Genomic DNA, 16,954 nt, shown 5'->3' on the forward strand with positions numbered 1-16,954 from the left:
GATGTAAAAAAAAAACTAAAGAAAATATATTTTCTTTGTCTTTGAAATAGGTGACAAACAGCATGTTTGGTGCTGCGAGAAAGAAGTTTGTAGAGGGAGTGGAGAGTGATTACCATGATGAAAGTCTGTATTACAGCCAGTCTTCAATGTTCCCTCATCGAACAGAAAAAGATGTAAGTAAATGTTTATATATCTAGAATTAAATGCTTGTAGTGAGTGGTTTAGAGGACATCAGCAAAATTTAAACATTTAAATATCTATTAAGCGCAGACTCCTTTGACTGTACATTAAATTACTTCCTGTTTCATATGGTATTTAATTCTGTGTTTTTCCATTCTAGGGTCTGTCTTTAGAGTTAAATGTTATAGAATGCATGATGTGCTTATTAAGATCCTATAAATGAAAGGAGGGTGTTGCAAAACTATATGATCTATAAAGGATTACCATTGACAGTCATAGATGGACTACTGTGCAAATTTTGAATGTATTTGTAGATTCGCTGTATTTAGTTGACTAATATCCACATAAACATAAGTTTCTATACACTTTGTAGTCCTCTTTGGGGTACTCTTTCTGTCAGGTGCAATTGTGCTTTAATATACATTCATGATTCACCTGATCATCCAGCCTCTGTTTCTTCTTTAAGGTGTTTATGGTCTTATTGTTGTCTTTACTGAAATACCTTCCTTATCTCTCTCACTTACTCTTCACAAAGTGATAATTCGCCTTCTGTAACTTCAGCCAACACCCAAGTTCCTACTGCCACTACTCCTCTGTCCTTGCTGCCCTGCTGTTGTCACTTAACCTCACCTTCCATCAATATCCAGTCCAAATTTTCAAAGTCTGACCAAGTTACCTCTGACCATTTCATTGTATTTCTGAACAGTAGCTTTGCCCATTCATCTCTAAGCTCCTCTGCCATCACCTTTTAATCACTGAAAAAATACTATCTTCTAATTCTTAATTCCCAAGTCCCTCTCCTATTACCCTCTGTTGACTTACTCAATGGTTTTCATTCCTTCTGTCTGTCTTTTCATTCCCACATTTTCCTTTGTGGTATCGTGCCCCTATTGCACCAGATTTTATTCAATTTCTGACACATCCCCTGTCCCTGTCCTTGAATAACATAGCAAAAAACCCTTTTCCATATTATTCTCACTTTCAGACTTCAAAATTCCCTCCAAGCTCTCTTTTTGAGTTCCATCCAATTTGGAACTCCTCCACATTGCTGTCTACAGTCTTATTACATACCAAATTCCTGCTCAATTATCTCCCCTTTCTCGCAGACTTCCAGTGCACCAATTTTGACATTTGCGTTCTTGGTATAAATTGCTCCATGGCTTCAATCCAACTTACCTCAGAACTCCCTCCATTCTTCTGTTCTTGTCAATGTTACTGTTGTGGCAGCTGTGAAGTGGTAAATTGTATAGATGCAGAAATTAAACTAGCATGTAGTAAATGAAGAGTGGTTGTAATGGGGAAATTTTAACTTTCATATAGATGGGGATAAACAGGCCAGTATATATCAGAAAAACAGTGCATTTCTAAAAAAGTTTATTTATTAGTCACAAGTAAGCTTACATTAACACTGCAATGAAGTTACTGTGAAATACCCTAGTTGCCACGCTCCGGCGCCAGTTCTGGTACACTGAGGAGAATTGAGCATGGACAATGCACCTAACTAGCGCGTCTTTCGGACTGTGGGAGGAAACCGGAGTACCCGGAGGAAACCCACGCATCCGCGGGACAAGCCGGGAATCAAACCCAGGTCCCTGGCACTGTCAAGTGTGTTCAGGATATATCTTAATACATTGAATGATGGAGCAAAGCGTTGCATATCTAAATTTGCAGTTGGCATACAGTAAGTGGTGTAGATGGAACCAGGAAGTTGCAAAGTGACTCAAGTCATTGAGTGGAGAAACAGTGGCAGATTAAGTTCAATATGTGGAAAGTGCAAGGCCAGCTACTTTGGATTTGACAAAGAAACTTGATTTTTTTCCTTTAATGGTGATAGACTGGGGGTTATTAAGGAGCTAAGCAACTTTAGTCTTTTGTTCTTTAACCAACCCATCTATCTGAAAAATAGACTTGCATTTATATCATGCTTTTCATGACCACCGTACATCTCAAAGTGCTTTTCAGTCAAAAAATATTTTGACGTGTAGTCACTGTTGTAACATAGGAAATGCGGCAGCTAATTTGTACTCAGCAAACTCCCACAAACAAATGTGATAGTGAGCAGATAATCTATTTTTTGTGGTGTTGATTGAGGGATAAACATTATGAGACAGAATGGATACAATCTGGTAGCTCTGAATGACAGGCTGGAGGATAAAAGGTGTGAAATATTGGACTCCTATTTAAAGGCATTTCATGAGGTTAAAGATTCTCCCAGTTCTCTAAAAGCTGGTGTATAGGAAGAGCTGATAGAAAAAGAGTTAGAATATAAAGGCGAGGCAATGATGTTTTGGTTCTTGAGAGTCATGGTCAGCCTCTATTGAAATATTATATTCATTTTTGAGCACAAAACCTCAAGAAAGGTATAGGCAAAATACTGCGGATGCTGGAATCTGAAACAAAACATCGGCAGGTCTGACAGCATCTGTGGAAAGAGAATAGAGCCAACATCTCGAGTCAGGATGACCCTTTGTCAGAGCTGAAAGAACAGAGAAGGTACATTAGCCCTGGGGGGAGGTGCAGCAAAGACTCACCAGAATTATACTGGGGATTAATCAAGGGATTTCAGATAAAGGAATTTGACAGGATGGATACAAAAGAAATTACTTCCTCAAGTGGGCGAAGACAATAAGGGGGCACAATCTTAAAATTAGAGTTATGCTATTCAGTAGTGAAATCAGGAGGCACTTTTTTAATGCAGAGTAGTGCAAATCAGAAACTCTTTCCTACAAAAGGCTGTGAAAGCTGGGCCAATTGAAGTTTTCAAGTTGATTTATTGCTTCAGGGTATCAAGGGATATGGAGCAAGGATGGGTAAGTAAAATTGAAGTATTGATCAAACATAATCTTATAAAGTAATGGAACCGCCTCAAGGAGTTGAATGGCCTAATCCTTTTCCTCAGTTCCATGGTAAGGCATGAGAAAATCCTTTGCTTAAACAAGTACTTATGATGGGTCTTCACACAGAATTTGCTTTTGAAGCAACAGCTGGCACTTGAACAACAGCAACTTGTTTGATGCCTTTAATATAATGAAATGCCTCATGTCATTTCACAGGGTCATTACTAAAGGAAGTAAGGCACTCAGCCACATAAGTGGAAATTAAATCCAATGACCAAAAACTTGGTTGAAGGGGTCAGTTTAAAAGAACATCTTTAAGGAGGAAAGTGAGGTAGATAGGTGGAGAAGTGTATGGACCATATTCCGGAGTTGGGGTCAAGAAGGCATGACCGCCTGTGGTGGAGCAACTGAAATTGAGTATGCACAAGAGGCCAGAATTAGAGGAGTGGAAAAATCTCGGAGAATTTGAGGCTGGGAGAGATTGCAGAGATAGGAAGAAGTGAGGCCATGAAGGATTTGAAAACATGGATGAGAATCTCAAAATCAAAAGACATTGCTTGACCATGTGGTCAGCGAGCATAGGGGTGATAGAGGAATGGTACCTGCTACAAGTTAAGACATGGACAGCAGAATTTAGATCATCTCCAGTTTAACAAGGGCAGAATGAGGGAAATCAGCCAGGGGTCCCTTGGAATAGTTGAGTCTACAGGTAGTGAAGGCATGATTGAGGGTGTCAGTAGCAGATGAGCTGAGAGGGGTGAAGTCAGGCAATATTACAGAGGTGGAAATAGGCAGCCTTAGTGATGGAACTGATTGGAGGTTGGAATCTTGGGATTAAATTTGATTGTGAACAAACTGACTTGATCTTAAACTATTACCAGTGAGAGGGATGGAGTCAGTAGCGAGGGAACAGAATTGAAGGAGGCAGCAAAAACAATGGCTTCAGTCTTCCCAATATTTAATTTGAGAAAGATTTAGCCTACTTGTGTTTTCAAGACTATGTACCATAAACTTGGTGGGACTTCTCTAGAGCATTCCTGTTCATGTCAAATCTGAGTGGTGTGGTAGTTTTAAGCCCCCTAATATCTTTGAAAGATTAGTTATATATACAAGTTACTAAGAATGTGTGAAAATAATGGAGATTCAAAACATTCAAACTTTACTGAAATAGAGCAAAGCTCTATTTGCCCCTTTTATTCATTTGGCCATTTTAAAATGTGAGTTTGACATCAATGAACTTTTTGAGTTGGAAAGTTCTGAATCTTTTATACTCTAGACGTCATACTGAACTGCAGTTAACTTATGGGTAAATCCCCTCATGACCTACACATTTTATTGCAGGAAGAAAGTGCCTCCTGATTTCATTCCTGAATGGCATAGCTATAATTTTAAGATTATGATCCCTTGATCTACATTCCTCCAGTTGAGGAAGTAGTTTCTTTATATCTACCTTGCCAAATCATGTTGTTGCTTGAAATATCTTGATTGTTCCTCGGATCATTCTGATGAACTTGGACAAAGGAAAAACTTAGTTATTGTTTTCTTCTTTTCCTTGTTTCAATCCATAAATTAGACATGTTTCAATTTAAAGGGTAACATTCCAGTGCAGTGCTGAGAATGCAGTACCAACAGAGATGCTGTATTCTGGATGAAATGTTAAACCGAGGCCCTTTTGATCCCATTACTCTATTTTGAAGAAGAGCAGGAGAATTACCCCCAGTGTTTTGGCCAATATTCATCCTCCAGTCAACATCACAAAACGAATTATCTGGTTATTAACATATTGCTTTACAAGCAAGTTTGCTGTGCACAGGTTAGTTGCATGGTTTCCTGCATTGCAACAATGTCTACATTTCAGAGAAATACTTCATTGGTTGTGAAGTGCCTTGAAATATCTTGAAAAGTGCTATATAAATGTAAGTTATTGTTATTTCTTTAATGATGCATTTAAAAGGCAAGGGTCAGGGTCATTTTGTTGAAAACTTCAAATTCTTTATGAATTCTGATATAATTTTGTCAATGTTTGAATTTATATGGTGAATTTATATTTGAGGTATGGGATGCACAATGCGGAGTAGTGGTTTTATTGGCAAACTATTAAGCGAAGGGCTTAATTCAAGCTGTGCAGTTTCACATGTATCTGCAAATCTGGCATCCAAACCTGTTTATTTCCACTGTAATTGGTCTCCAATATATGTTATATTATGCTTATGTTGCAGTTTGATGTAAAGTGGTCATTGCCCCATAAGTGATGAATATTAGTAGATCTTCTGTGGCATTATTCACAGCGAACCAGAAAATACCGCTGTTTTATAGTGACCAAGTATTAAATGTTATGCATAAAGGATATTCTGTTCTTAGATTGCATCAGTGTTTAATGTGATTTAGAATCCATACAGTGCAGTACATTGTGTAGCAGCACATGGGAAGGCGGAAATCAAAAAATATGGGGAACTTACCTGTTTGAATCTGTAATTAGGTGGTTGTTGCATGTGGAAGAATCATTTATTTTTAAAGACTTGCATTTCATAATTAAAAGCCAACATTCAGTAAAAGTTATGACCAATACTTTTAGGACTTCTGTGAGGTTTATGAAGTATATGCTACATTCATTACACACGCAGTGCTTAAATATGCACAATTTCCCTTTAATCGGTTGGCTGTATTCAGCTTTCATATTGTTGCTGGAGCAAGTGGTAGCCTATTCTCGGGTTTTACATTTTCATAGACTTTAATAAAAATCTTGAAGTTGCATTGATGGTCTTTTTTGGTACAGTGGTCAACTTCTTTTGGCATTCTTTATGAATACCATATTTGCATCAAGCGTGAAAATATTGACACATTAAATGTCTTGATTCCATTACGAATAGTCCTGAAAACAAAACATGAATTTGAGTATCTTTGTGTTACTTGTGCTCTATGCGCACAGTGTGCTTTTGTTTCCCTATCTCTGGATCCCCTTGTTTCCTGGTGGAGGTATCTATAGATTAGCTTACTTGTAAGATCTCCAAATACCAGGTAATAATGCCAGAAAGATAGTAGCTTATTTAAGGCCCAGAGCAATATTGCTTTAGGCAAAAAAAAACAGATAATACTTGGAGGCAGGGCAACGAGAAATAGAAATAGGTAAACCAGCATAGTACAATGATAAAACAAACACAACAGAAATAAAACAACCTAGAAAGTGAAAGGAAAAGTTGTTTAAAAAAGCTACACCAAACAAACAGAGAAGGAAGAAACAAAAAAGAGGAAGGAACCATTAAATTACAGTATAACCATGCAATGATAAAGCTCCAATAAGCTCTTAAGAAAAAGGAGAGGAATGCTTATATTTGAATACTTGGTGCATTCATATTCACATATAGTTAAAAAATTGCTTGGAAGAGCAGGCAAAAAGCTGAAGCGGGGTGCCATAGAACCTCATTTTATAGAAATAGTCTGGACTGGGACCCATTCAGTGTGGTGAAATTTTTCTAGCTTTGGAGTTCAAGGTAGAAATTCACTAAACAGTAATCTGACCGATGGAAAATTTAGATTTGCCTGAGGCCTCATGGATCTAGTGACTTCAGCCTGTTTCTATTTAATAATATGTTTGTTATGTCAGTAATGCCGTGGCATTCAACTGTTGGAATTTTAGAAACCTGTTGGTTCTGTTCTCTGCATCACATATGAGTGGATGAGGAAACTAAGTTAAATAATAGAGCTAAGAAATAGCCTAACGAAGCCCCTGATCAAAAATCTGCATTGTCGCTTTTCTCTTTTTTTTGTCTTGACTCCCAGTAAGGAAGAAATTGCATCGCTGTTTTGAAGTAAGAATCTTATCAGATATATCAGTAAGAGAGATGTACAAAAGTATTCATAATTGAAAGGATATTTTTTTCTTGGATCAGACAGAAAGTTAAGACGAGCTACTTGTGGGAATTGTTCCATTACTCATCAAATCAGAGAACCGTTTATATCAGGTCAAGAAAAGTTAAAAGGATTTCTTGCAATGTTTTGTATGTCATAAAATGAGTGTCACCTAACATTGGATGTTGACCTTTGACCACTCCATAGTTTTCCAGTTCTTCCCGCAGTGATTAATATAGAATATATACATATTTGGGTCTGAGCAAGTTAATCACAGAATTTTACAGATCATGGGGATTCTGAGAGCTCATGTTTTCATAATCTTAAGACCATTAGCTTGTTGGTCCTCATTTCAATACAAGGGACCAGTGAATTCCACATGTGCTAGGGTCAAGGACGTCTCTGAGCAGTTGCAGAACATTCTTAAGGGGGAGGGTGAGCAGCCAGAAGTCGTTGTACATATTGGTACCAATGACATAGGTAGGAAAAGGGATGAGGTCCTGAAGTGTGAATATAGAGAGTTAGGCAGAAGGCTAAAGTGCAGGACCTCGAAGGTAGTAATTTCTGGACTACTACCATTGCCACGTGCTAGTGAGAGTAGGAATTGGAAGATTAGACAGATGAATGCGTGGCTGAAAGCTGGGGCAGGGATTTAGATTTTTGGATCATTGGGATCTCTTCTGGGGAAGGGGTGATCTGTTCAAGAGGGATGGGTTACACCTGAACTGGAGGGGGACTAACATCCTGGCAGGGAGATTTGCTAGAGCCACTCGGGAGGGTTTAAGCTAGTTTGGTAGGGGGGTGGGACCCAAAGCAGAAGGGAGAGGGAAGAGAAGGTTGAGGACAGCACAGAAGTTAGAGGGCACATTAAGTAGTAAATGCAGTGTCAGTAATCCTAGTACCAGACAGATCAGGTAAAAGCAAGACAGAGAACAAGGGAAGTCCAGATTAAACTACATTTATTTCAATGCAAGAGGCCTGACGGGCAAGGCAGATGAACTCAATTACTGAAACATGGCTAAGGGACAGGACTGGCAGCTCAATGTTCCAGGGTACAGATGCTATAGGAAAGATAGAACAGAAGGTAAGAGAGGAGGGGGAATTGCACTTTTGATTAGGGAAAACATTACGGCAATACTGAGAGGAGATATATCCGAGCGTTCGGCCATTGACTCTATATGGGTAGAACTGAGAAATGAGAAGGGGGAAATCACTTTGATAGGGTTGTACTATAGGCCCTCAAATAGCCAGCAGGAAATTAAGAAGCAAATATGTAAAGAGATTACAGATAGCTCCAAGAAAAATAGGGTGGTAATAGTAGGGGATTTTAACTTTCCCAACATTGACTGGGACAGCCATAGTATTAGAGGGTTGGATGGAGAGAAATTTGTTGAGTATATTCGGGAGGAATTTCTTATTCAGTATGTGGATGGTCCGAATAGAGAGGGGGCAAAACTTGACCTCCTCTTGGGAAATAAGGAAGGGCAGGTGACAGAAGTGTTAGTGAGGGGTCACTTTGGGACCAGTGATCATAATTCTATTAGTTTTAAGATAGCTATGGAGAATGATAGGTCTGGCCCAAAAGTTAAAATTCTAAATTTGGGCAAGGCCAATTTTGATGGCATCAGGCAGGAACTTTCAAAAGTTGGGGGAGTCTGTGGGAAGGCAAAGGGACGTCTGGTAAGTGGCAGGCTTTCAAAAGTATGTTAACCCGGGTTCAGGAGCACATTCCTCTTCGAGTGAAGGGCAAGGCTGGTAGAAGTAGGGAACCCTGGATGACTCAGGATATTGAGGCCCCGGTCAAGAAGAAAAAGGAGGCACATGACATGCATAGGCAGCTGGGATCAAGTGAATCCCTTGAAGAGTATAGAGGGTGTAGGAGTAGAGTTAAGAGAGAAATCAGGAGGGCAAAAAAAGGGACACAAGATTGTTTTGGCATATAAGGCAAAGGAGAATCCAAGAGCTTCTACAAATACATAAAGGCCAAAAGAGTAACTAGGGAAAGAGTAGGCTTTTTAAGGATCAACAAGGTAAAAAAAAAAGGGACGGCACGGTGGCATAGTGGTTAGTACTGCTGCCTCACAGCGCCAGGGACCCGGGTTCGATTCCCGGCTTGGGCCACTGTCTCTGTAGAGTTTGCACATTCATCCCATGTCTGCATTGGGTTTCCTCCGGGTCCTCCGGTTTCCTCCCACAGTCCAAAGGTGTGCAGGTTAGGTGGATTGGCCATGCTAAATTTCCCCTTAGTGTCGAGGGACTAGCTAGGTAAATGTGTGGGGTTATAGGGATAGGGCCTGGGTGGAATTGTTGTCGGTGCAGACTCAATGGGCTGAATGGCTGCCTTCTGCACTGTAGGATTCTGATTCTATGTTATCAGGAGTCTCACCATAATTTGACACATAAGGAGTGGTGCTGAAGTCCTTTTCTTTTGCCACATTCTGTTAAGTTTCACCTGGCTCAGCAGTACTAATCATGTATTGAGGGTCTTTCTTCTGCATTTTACTTCCTTTCAAACCTTTTTCAGGATTTACAAAGATGTCTCTAGAATAATGCATTTTGAATGATGAATGTAGAACAGTGGGATTAACTTTATTGTATCCTGCTTACAAAAACAAGAATGAGATTCACAGGTTTTGATTTTGATTTTGATCGAAGTCTTCCTGTAGGGGCTTATCTTTTATGTTTGAGCTAAAAATAATTCTGAGGGTCCAGAAATAGAATCCTGATTCTTTCACATTAATAAAAGGGCTAGGGCAATGTAACAGCATTGAATGGCAAATCTTAAATCCAAACAAAATGTGTTCAGAACGAGAAAAGGTTCTTGAACTGTGGAAATTCAAGTGGGTAGCATTGCATTATGTAGCGCATACCTCAAAATGCCCCAAAGTACTTTAATGCAATGGATTACATTGAAAATTCAGATCGTATAGTTTTGTCTGCAAATTTTGCATGTGACAAACTGGGACAAACATCAGTTTGGTGAATGACAATTTTTTTTGTGATGTCAGTTGCGGAGGAAAGTTATTCGAAATCCAGACGGCCCACATTCTCTATAGATCAAATCACAAAAAAGACAGAGGTGTTAATTTAATGCCCTGCCTGAATAGTTGCTCCTCCAACATTGCAGTACTTCTCCCAGTATTGCACCTAAGTGTGAGATTATTTGGTTAAGTCCTCTGATGTGGTTTGAATCCTCAATCTTTTGACTCATGGGTAGTTAATACAGTGCTACGCAAACTATTTTCCAATATGACCCCATTTTAATGCTTAAAAGTCAACATGACCCTATACACCAGCAATAAAGCAGCATAGTAACATTCCGTATGTAATTATTAAAGTTTACATATTATAAATCAACAGATATGTATATCATATAGATATGAAAACCTACTTTTGTAAAGTACTTAGTTGATATGTTGTAATTTTATGTACTTTTGTAGGTTTCTTCATATTCCCCAGTGACATTAGGATCAATGAAGCCCCTCTTCCCCCTCCAACCATCACCACAGGACATTGTAAACAACCCATCTCCCCATCAACAATGCAAAAGCAAACGCTGTAATCAGCCTCTCTCCCCTTCCCCTCTCCACACACATAGTAATCAGCCCTTTCCTCCGCGCACGCACATACACACTAACACTCTCTACCATACACACGCACACACACCCCCACCCAGTGAGCAACCTCTCTTCTCCCATCTCTACGAACACAAACTCTCACACACTGTAATTAGTCCCTCTTCTTTCCTGCCCCACCCCCAGAAATCTGTAATCAGCCTCTCCTTCTCTACACGCATAAGAAGGAAACCCTATCTTGAGACAAGTTTTCAGTCCATGACTGGAACCTTATTTTGGCAGCACACGCTCTTCAGTTGTCTATGTTGATCCCGAGACGCATGCAAAGCTTACCAAAGCAAGTACAGTCTTCCACAGATTTGATCATCAGTCTGGAATGAAGAGGAGTAAGTCTGCCTATCAAAGTCTATAGAACAGCAGTCCTGTCCACTCTTCTCTACACATGCAAGACCATGACTGTGCCAAGAAGTTCGACTACTTTCACTTGAGCTGCCTTCAGAAATTTCTGGCAGTCAGATGATGAGGGAGGCAGCGGTGTAGTGGTATTGTCACCTGACTAGTAATTTAGAGCAAGATCTGGGAACCCCGATTCAAATTTTACCATGGCATAAAAAATCTGGAACTTAAAATCTCTTGATGACCATGAAACCATTGTCAATTGTTGAAAAAACCCATCTGGTTCACCAATGTCCTTTAGGGAAGGAAATCTGCCCTCCTTACCTGATCTGGTCTACATATGAATCCAGATCCAAAGCAATGTGGTTGACTCTCAAATGCCCTCTGAAATGGAGGGCAGATAGCGATGCCCGTATCCTGTAAAAATGCAGTGTTTAGCCGAGTTGGTATGTCAAGCATCCACACCATATTGAGACAATCAGTAATGAGTCGGCTGGTCTTGTAGTCTGAATGCCAGATACTTACCAAAGCAAATCTTCAGTGAGGAGCTTGAATCTGGGCTGTATCTCATGGCAGTCAAAAGAAACACTACAAGGACACTCTGAAGCTTCACTTGGGAGTTATGATATCGCCTTTGAATTCTAAGTGAAGTGTTCATCCAGGATCACTGCACCTGGCGCAACCATATAAAAAATGGTGCAGCCTTCTTTGAAATCAAGTGCATATCAGAGACAGAGAAATAACACGAGGGGAGGAGAGCCAGCAACTTGTCCAAAATTATTTGTGGTATCCTGTCCTATTTATTGCAGCAGAACCTTTTGAGCATAGTTCAACCTCAGCAGTCATTTATGTACTCGCCAGAATCCACCAAACACCCAGATGATAAACATGGTCATCTTTACCTTGAAGGATGAGCAAGCACACACAAAAACCCCCACTCGGGGTTGCAATCCACAGTTTGGGGGGGCCACTGAGCTGATACTTAAAATTTCCAGTTCAAAAATCTGTTTGTGCAATTTTTTAAATATAAGAGTTGGTTTATGAAGTACTTTTCATGAGACAACAAATTGATTTGACTGTTGACAGTTATGATTATATAACCATGAACTTTCAATGTTCATGCTCAGCAATATTTGAATCTAGAATTATATTTGTGGCTTAATAATAGGTTTGTACGGTTGCACTGTGGATCTGTTATGTGCATAATTTTGATCCACGAATATAAACTTTGAACTTGTTGCAGTTTTGTTACTGACTGCACATGCTCTTTCCTCAGATGCTGGCATCTCCATCACCATCAACATCAGGGCAGCTATCTCAGTTTGGTGCAAGTTTATATGGGCAAAGTAAGTCTTTTCTGTTGTTTATGCTTTTGTGTTTAGCATGAAAGTTACGAAATTGAAACCTATTAATGGAAATATATAATGCACAGCAGATCTAGCTCTGCAATTATTTAGCCTTTTATGTTTCATTGACGAGTCCATGTTTTGAAAATGCACAGGAAATATTGCAAATGCTGAAACCTAAGCATGGATTTCGTAAGTTGTTTTATAAGCAGCATGTCTAGACATCACTGGAACTAATCCATTGTCAAATGTGCATATATGCAAGTGTATTACTGTAAACATGTTAAAATATAGCTATAGAAAACCGTCCTAACATTGGTTTCCTAAAGCTCGAGTCCTTGTGAAATTGTTTTACAGGCATTGCAAATCTATTGCTGGAAATAAGTTTTCAACGTTGATTTGAAGGGAAAATACTTTCACAGTAATTTTTTGGATAACATAGAAACATAGAAAACTACAGCACAAAACAGGCCCTTTGGCCCCACAAGTTGTGCCGAACATATCCCGACCTTTTAGGCCTACCTATAACCCTCCATCCTATTAAGTCCCATGTACTCATCCAGGAGTCTCTTAAAAGACCCTATTGAGTTTGCCTCCACCACCACTGACGGCAGCCGATTCCACTCGCCCACCACCCTCTAAGCATGATAAAGTTAGCATGTGACTTAATACCTGGAAAATAACCAATATCAAACAGTACTATTTATGAACAAAAGTATTCCTTCAATATTAGGCAACAAAACTCGGGCAATCAATGTACAACTGAAAGAGCTTTTATTCATGTTTTCACAGGTGCATTAGGCCTTCCGATGAGGGGAATGGGCAACAATAACCCTCAGTTAAATCGCAGCTTATCACAAGGTACTCAGTTACCTAATCATGTAACGCCAACAACAGGAGTGCCCACAATGTCACTTCATACTCCATCTTCACCAAGCAGGTAATGGGACAAAAACGGCTTCAGTGCTCAACAATGTAAACATTGTTTTTTTTTGTCTAACTGCTGCGGAATTTTTTAGCACTGTGGGAAAAGTTTTTCTGTAGATGGAATGCAGTGTTTGAATAACATTTGTGAGGAAGTTTATAAAATGAATAGTGTGTTGCTGTGTTCACACCAGCATCTAATTATTGGTATGGATTGCTGTGTACTTGCGCCCAGAAGTGCAGATAATCAGAGTGTAAAACAAATAGCTGACTAAAAACTGAGAGGAAATTTGCGAGCAATTTTGTTATGCACTTAATATTATGCAGGACTTAGTTTGTTTTTTTAGGGCCAGTCTTGATCTCTGCACCAAATTGCATCTCAACTCATTTATAATGCTTCTGCACCAGGTTAAAGAGGCATGCATGCCAATTATTTCTAATCATGGTTTGGTTCAGAATAGCAGCACAATTAAGGCCAGAATTTTAAACAGAGCTGTAATTTTTCTGGTTCTTTATTGTACTTTTTGAGCGACGCGTATTGCGGCTTTACATGTTCATACTAAAAGGCGGAATATGTGGCTAATGTTCAGCACTCTCCTCGGAACCTGATTTTCACTTTTTCTACAGTCATTTTTAGATTCCATTGTATACAAATGAGGTTGGAAGGAAATTTGACAGTTACAAAGTTGGCACATAAATTGGTGCAATTTCAGATCCAACTTTTAGGGGAAATTCTGTTCCAGTAAACTGTCTGTCTTGATGACTGTATTTTTTTTTAAATCGAATTCTGGTGGATTTGTACCCTGAACAATGTGGGGGTGGGGAGGGGGGGGAGCTTACAGACAGACTAAAAAGATTTGAGTTGGAAATGTCTTTGTTTAAGCTAAAAGGATGTATGGTGTACAAATAAACAAGGTCACTTCCAGGAGATGGAAATGCTGCAGACATGTTTTCTCTGATTCCAGTACAATCTGAAATTGATTTTTTTTCTTTACAATTTCTAAAGTGCATTATTGCTGTTGCCATAATAGCAGCTTATGTTAAAGAATGCACCAATTAAAATTCAATGCATAATTTTAAATTGTTTTTAATAAATGTGGATGGGGTGAAGTTAATATCCTCTGAGATTTAACAGAAATCATACAACTTCTATGATTCTATGAATGTGTTTTATTTTCTCTTTTTATTGACTGTCTCTACAGTCTGTTCATATGTTTTCAGAAGTATGCTAGACACTGTTGCTATTTAATATTTGCTGTTCTTTAACAGGAGCATTTTGCCTATGAATCCCAGGAATATGATGAATCATTCCCAGGTTGGGCAAGGGATTGGGATTCCAGGAAGGACAAATAGCATGAGCAGCTCTGGTTTAGGCAGTCCAAACAGAAGCTCACCTAGCATTATATGTATGCCAAAGCAGCAGCCGTCCCGGCAGCCTTTTACAGTGAGCAGGTAAGACTAGTGTTTTATCTGTGATTATGATGGAAATGTCAGTAATGGTCAGATGTTCCTTTATTATATTAAACTCAAATCCTAAACAGGTTTGAATTTCCCTGCTAATACAAACAGGCAATGGTCTTTGCGGAAGGGAATGAATAGCAATGTCACATGCACTGTATCCTGTTTTAAAAGGGCAGTATAAAACAGTAATGCAAACTTTTAAACCCGACCAAAACATCCAAAGTTAACAAAAATTGTCTCACTTCTGTAACATTCTAGTCAGCAGCTTACCAGTGTTGTTACTTGCAATCAACATTTGTATAAAATATACAAGACATACTGTTTCTCTGTTACCTACACTAAAACAAAACTTGATATAGTTGCAGTTCAAATCACAGTTTGATCCCAGAAGCCCACTCAAAGCTACTGACCACCTTATAGCTTACCTTTAATTTCTGGGGAGACAGCACTTGATGACAATGAAATAGGCCCATGCTTCCCGATCTGCAGTATTGTTATTACAGTAACAAACACACAGATTGAAGGCTTTTAAAAACTTATGCATTCTTTAGAGATGATAATTACATTTTTTAAAAGCGCTAGACTCAATTTGGGCATCAAACTGTAGCACGAGAAAGGGAAAATCAGCTGCACAAAAGATTGGGGGAGATAATAGAACTAGAATAAGCACTAGTAGGATATTACATGGAATCAGACAGAGAGGATACAAGAGTGTGCAAGTTAGGTTTACGCTGCAAGTGTATAAACGCGCAAAACAAGGTAAGTAATGCTGGTAACCTGCAGGTGTAAACAGACACGTTGAAATATAATTTTGTGGCTGTCGTGGAGATCTTGCTCCAAAAAGACAGGCTCGGGTAATAAAAAGTCCTGGATACAAGGGCCAGTATCTTCTGGACATAGAACATTCATCAGCATTGGGATCATTTGCAGGTACCAACCCTGCCACTGTAGGTGATTCATTCAACTTACAAGAGGCTTCCAATTAATAGGCCACGATGGCCATCCAACTGGGGATTGCAAGTGGCACATGGATGCTGGAGGGCCAGTCAGAGGGCCTGACTGGAAGACAGGCTGGCAGCCTTATTGCGAATTGAGGTGCTCATGAAAGGGTGCAAATAGCATATCTAAAAGAAGGCCCAGAACTGTCCAGGTCATCAGTGTGAAGGGGAAATGCCTCCACAGGAATACATTTGAGCATCTTTGACCTTTCAGATCATTAATACTGACGTGTACATTGACCTATGATTGGCCATTGACCTCGCACCATGAAGCCAGCTCTGAAGCTTTGCCAGGCACTGGACACAGCGACGGGACTGTGCACATTACCAAAATTTCAATGCATTTGTCAGAATGTTGATCACTGCCCTATTAGTTACCTCAGTTGGCTACCTGTTGCTGCCTGAGGGGCCCAAAGAGGGGCAGCAAAGACCCATGGAAGTGGGAACACATCGGGGAGCAGCCCAATGCACTGGTTTCCAAATTGCCACTGCCCCCCACCCCAAACACCTCAGCAAGGCTGGAATAATTCCAAGCAGGGTGTTCTGGAAATATTGGAAGAGAAAGAAAGGAAGGGGTGTGGCAGTGTTAATTAAGCAGAATATTACAGAGAGAGAGTGAATGTCCTGGAGGGATCATGGACAGTACTTATTTGGTTAGAATTAAGAAACAACAGAGATGCCTTTAAAAATACTGGCTGTATTCTATAGACCATCAACTAATGGCCATCTATAGGCCATCAACTAATGAGAAGGATATAGGGAGCAAATTTATAGGGAAATTGGAGAGATGCAAGAATAATAAGTCCAAAGATGTGCGGGTTAGGTTGATTGGCCATGCTAAAAAATTGCCCCTTAGTGTCCTGAGATGCGTAGGTTAGAGGGATTAGCGGGTAAATATATAGGGATATGGGGGTAAGGCCTGGGTGGGATTGTGGTTGGTGCAGACTCGATGGGCCAGATGGCCTCTTTCTGCACTGTAGGGTTTCTATGATTCTAATAGTATATAGATAATGGAGGACTTAAATTATCTTAATATGAACTGGGATAGTAATAGTGTTGACGTCATAGAGGGGCAAGAATTTCTGGTGTGTATTCAGGAGAACCTTTTTAATTAGCATGTTTCTGTCCCAACAATACATTTGTGGCCCAATGAGAAAAGAGGCATTGCTGGATCTGTTTTGAGATGTGAAGCGGATTAAGTGTCAGTCGGGGAATATTTAGAGAGCAGTGATTATAATATCATAAAGTTTAGAATAGCTATAGAAAAGGAACTAGGAGTAAAAATACTGAATTGGAGGACAGCCAGTTTCAGTGGGTTGCGAACGGATCTGCCCTGAGTAAATTTGAATCAAAGATTGGCAGATAAAATTCAACGAGCAAGTGGCTGT

General features: G+C 39.6%; 1 protein-coding gene across 6 annotated transcripts in view; it reads left to right on the forward strand.

The window, feature by feature from the left end:
- Nucleotides 1–16,954, forward strand: part of cnot2 (CCR4-NOT transcription complex, subunit 2) — a 134,510-nt gene that overhangs the window by 64,497 nt on the left and 53,059 nt on the right. For all 6 annotated transcript variants that reach the window (XM_078219747.1, XM_078219751.1, XM_078219748.1 and 3 more), the window contains 4 exons: nucleotides 51–173; nucleotides 12,114–12,183; nucleotides 12,976–13,123; nucleotides 14,377–14,559. In XM_078219747.1, the coding sequence (XP_078075873.1) occupies nucleotides 63–173; nucleotides 12,114–12,183; nucleotides 12,976–13,123; nucleotides 14,377–14,559 (512 nt within the window). In that variant the 5' untranslated portion in view covers nucleotides 51–62. The remainder of the gene's footprint in view (nucleotides 1–50; nucleotides 174–12,113; nucleotides 12,184–12,975; nucleotides 13,124–14,376; nucleotides 14,560–16,954) is intronic.

The sequence above is a fragment of the Mustelus asterias genome, chromosome 9, assembly GCF_964213995.1.
Source record: "Mustelus asterias chromosome 9, sMusAst1.hap1.1, whole genome shotgun sequence".
Classification (NCBI taxonomy): domain Eukaryota; kingdom Metazoa; phylum Chordata; class Chondrichthyes; order Carcharhiniformes; family Triakidae; genus Mustelus; species Mustelus asterias.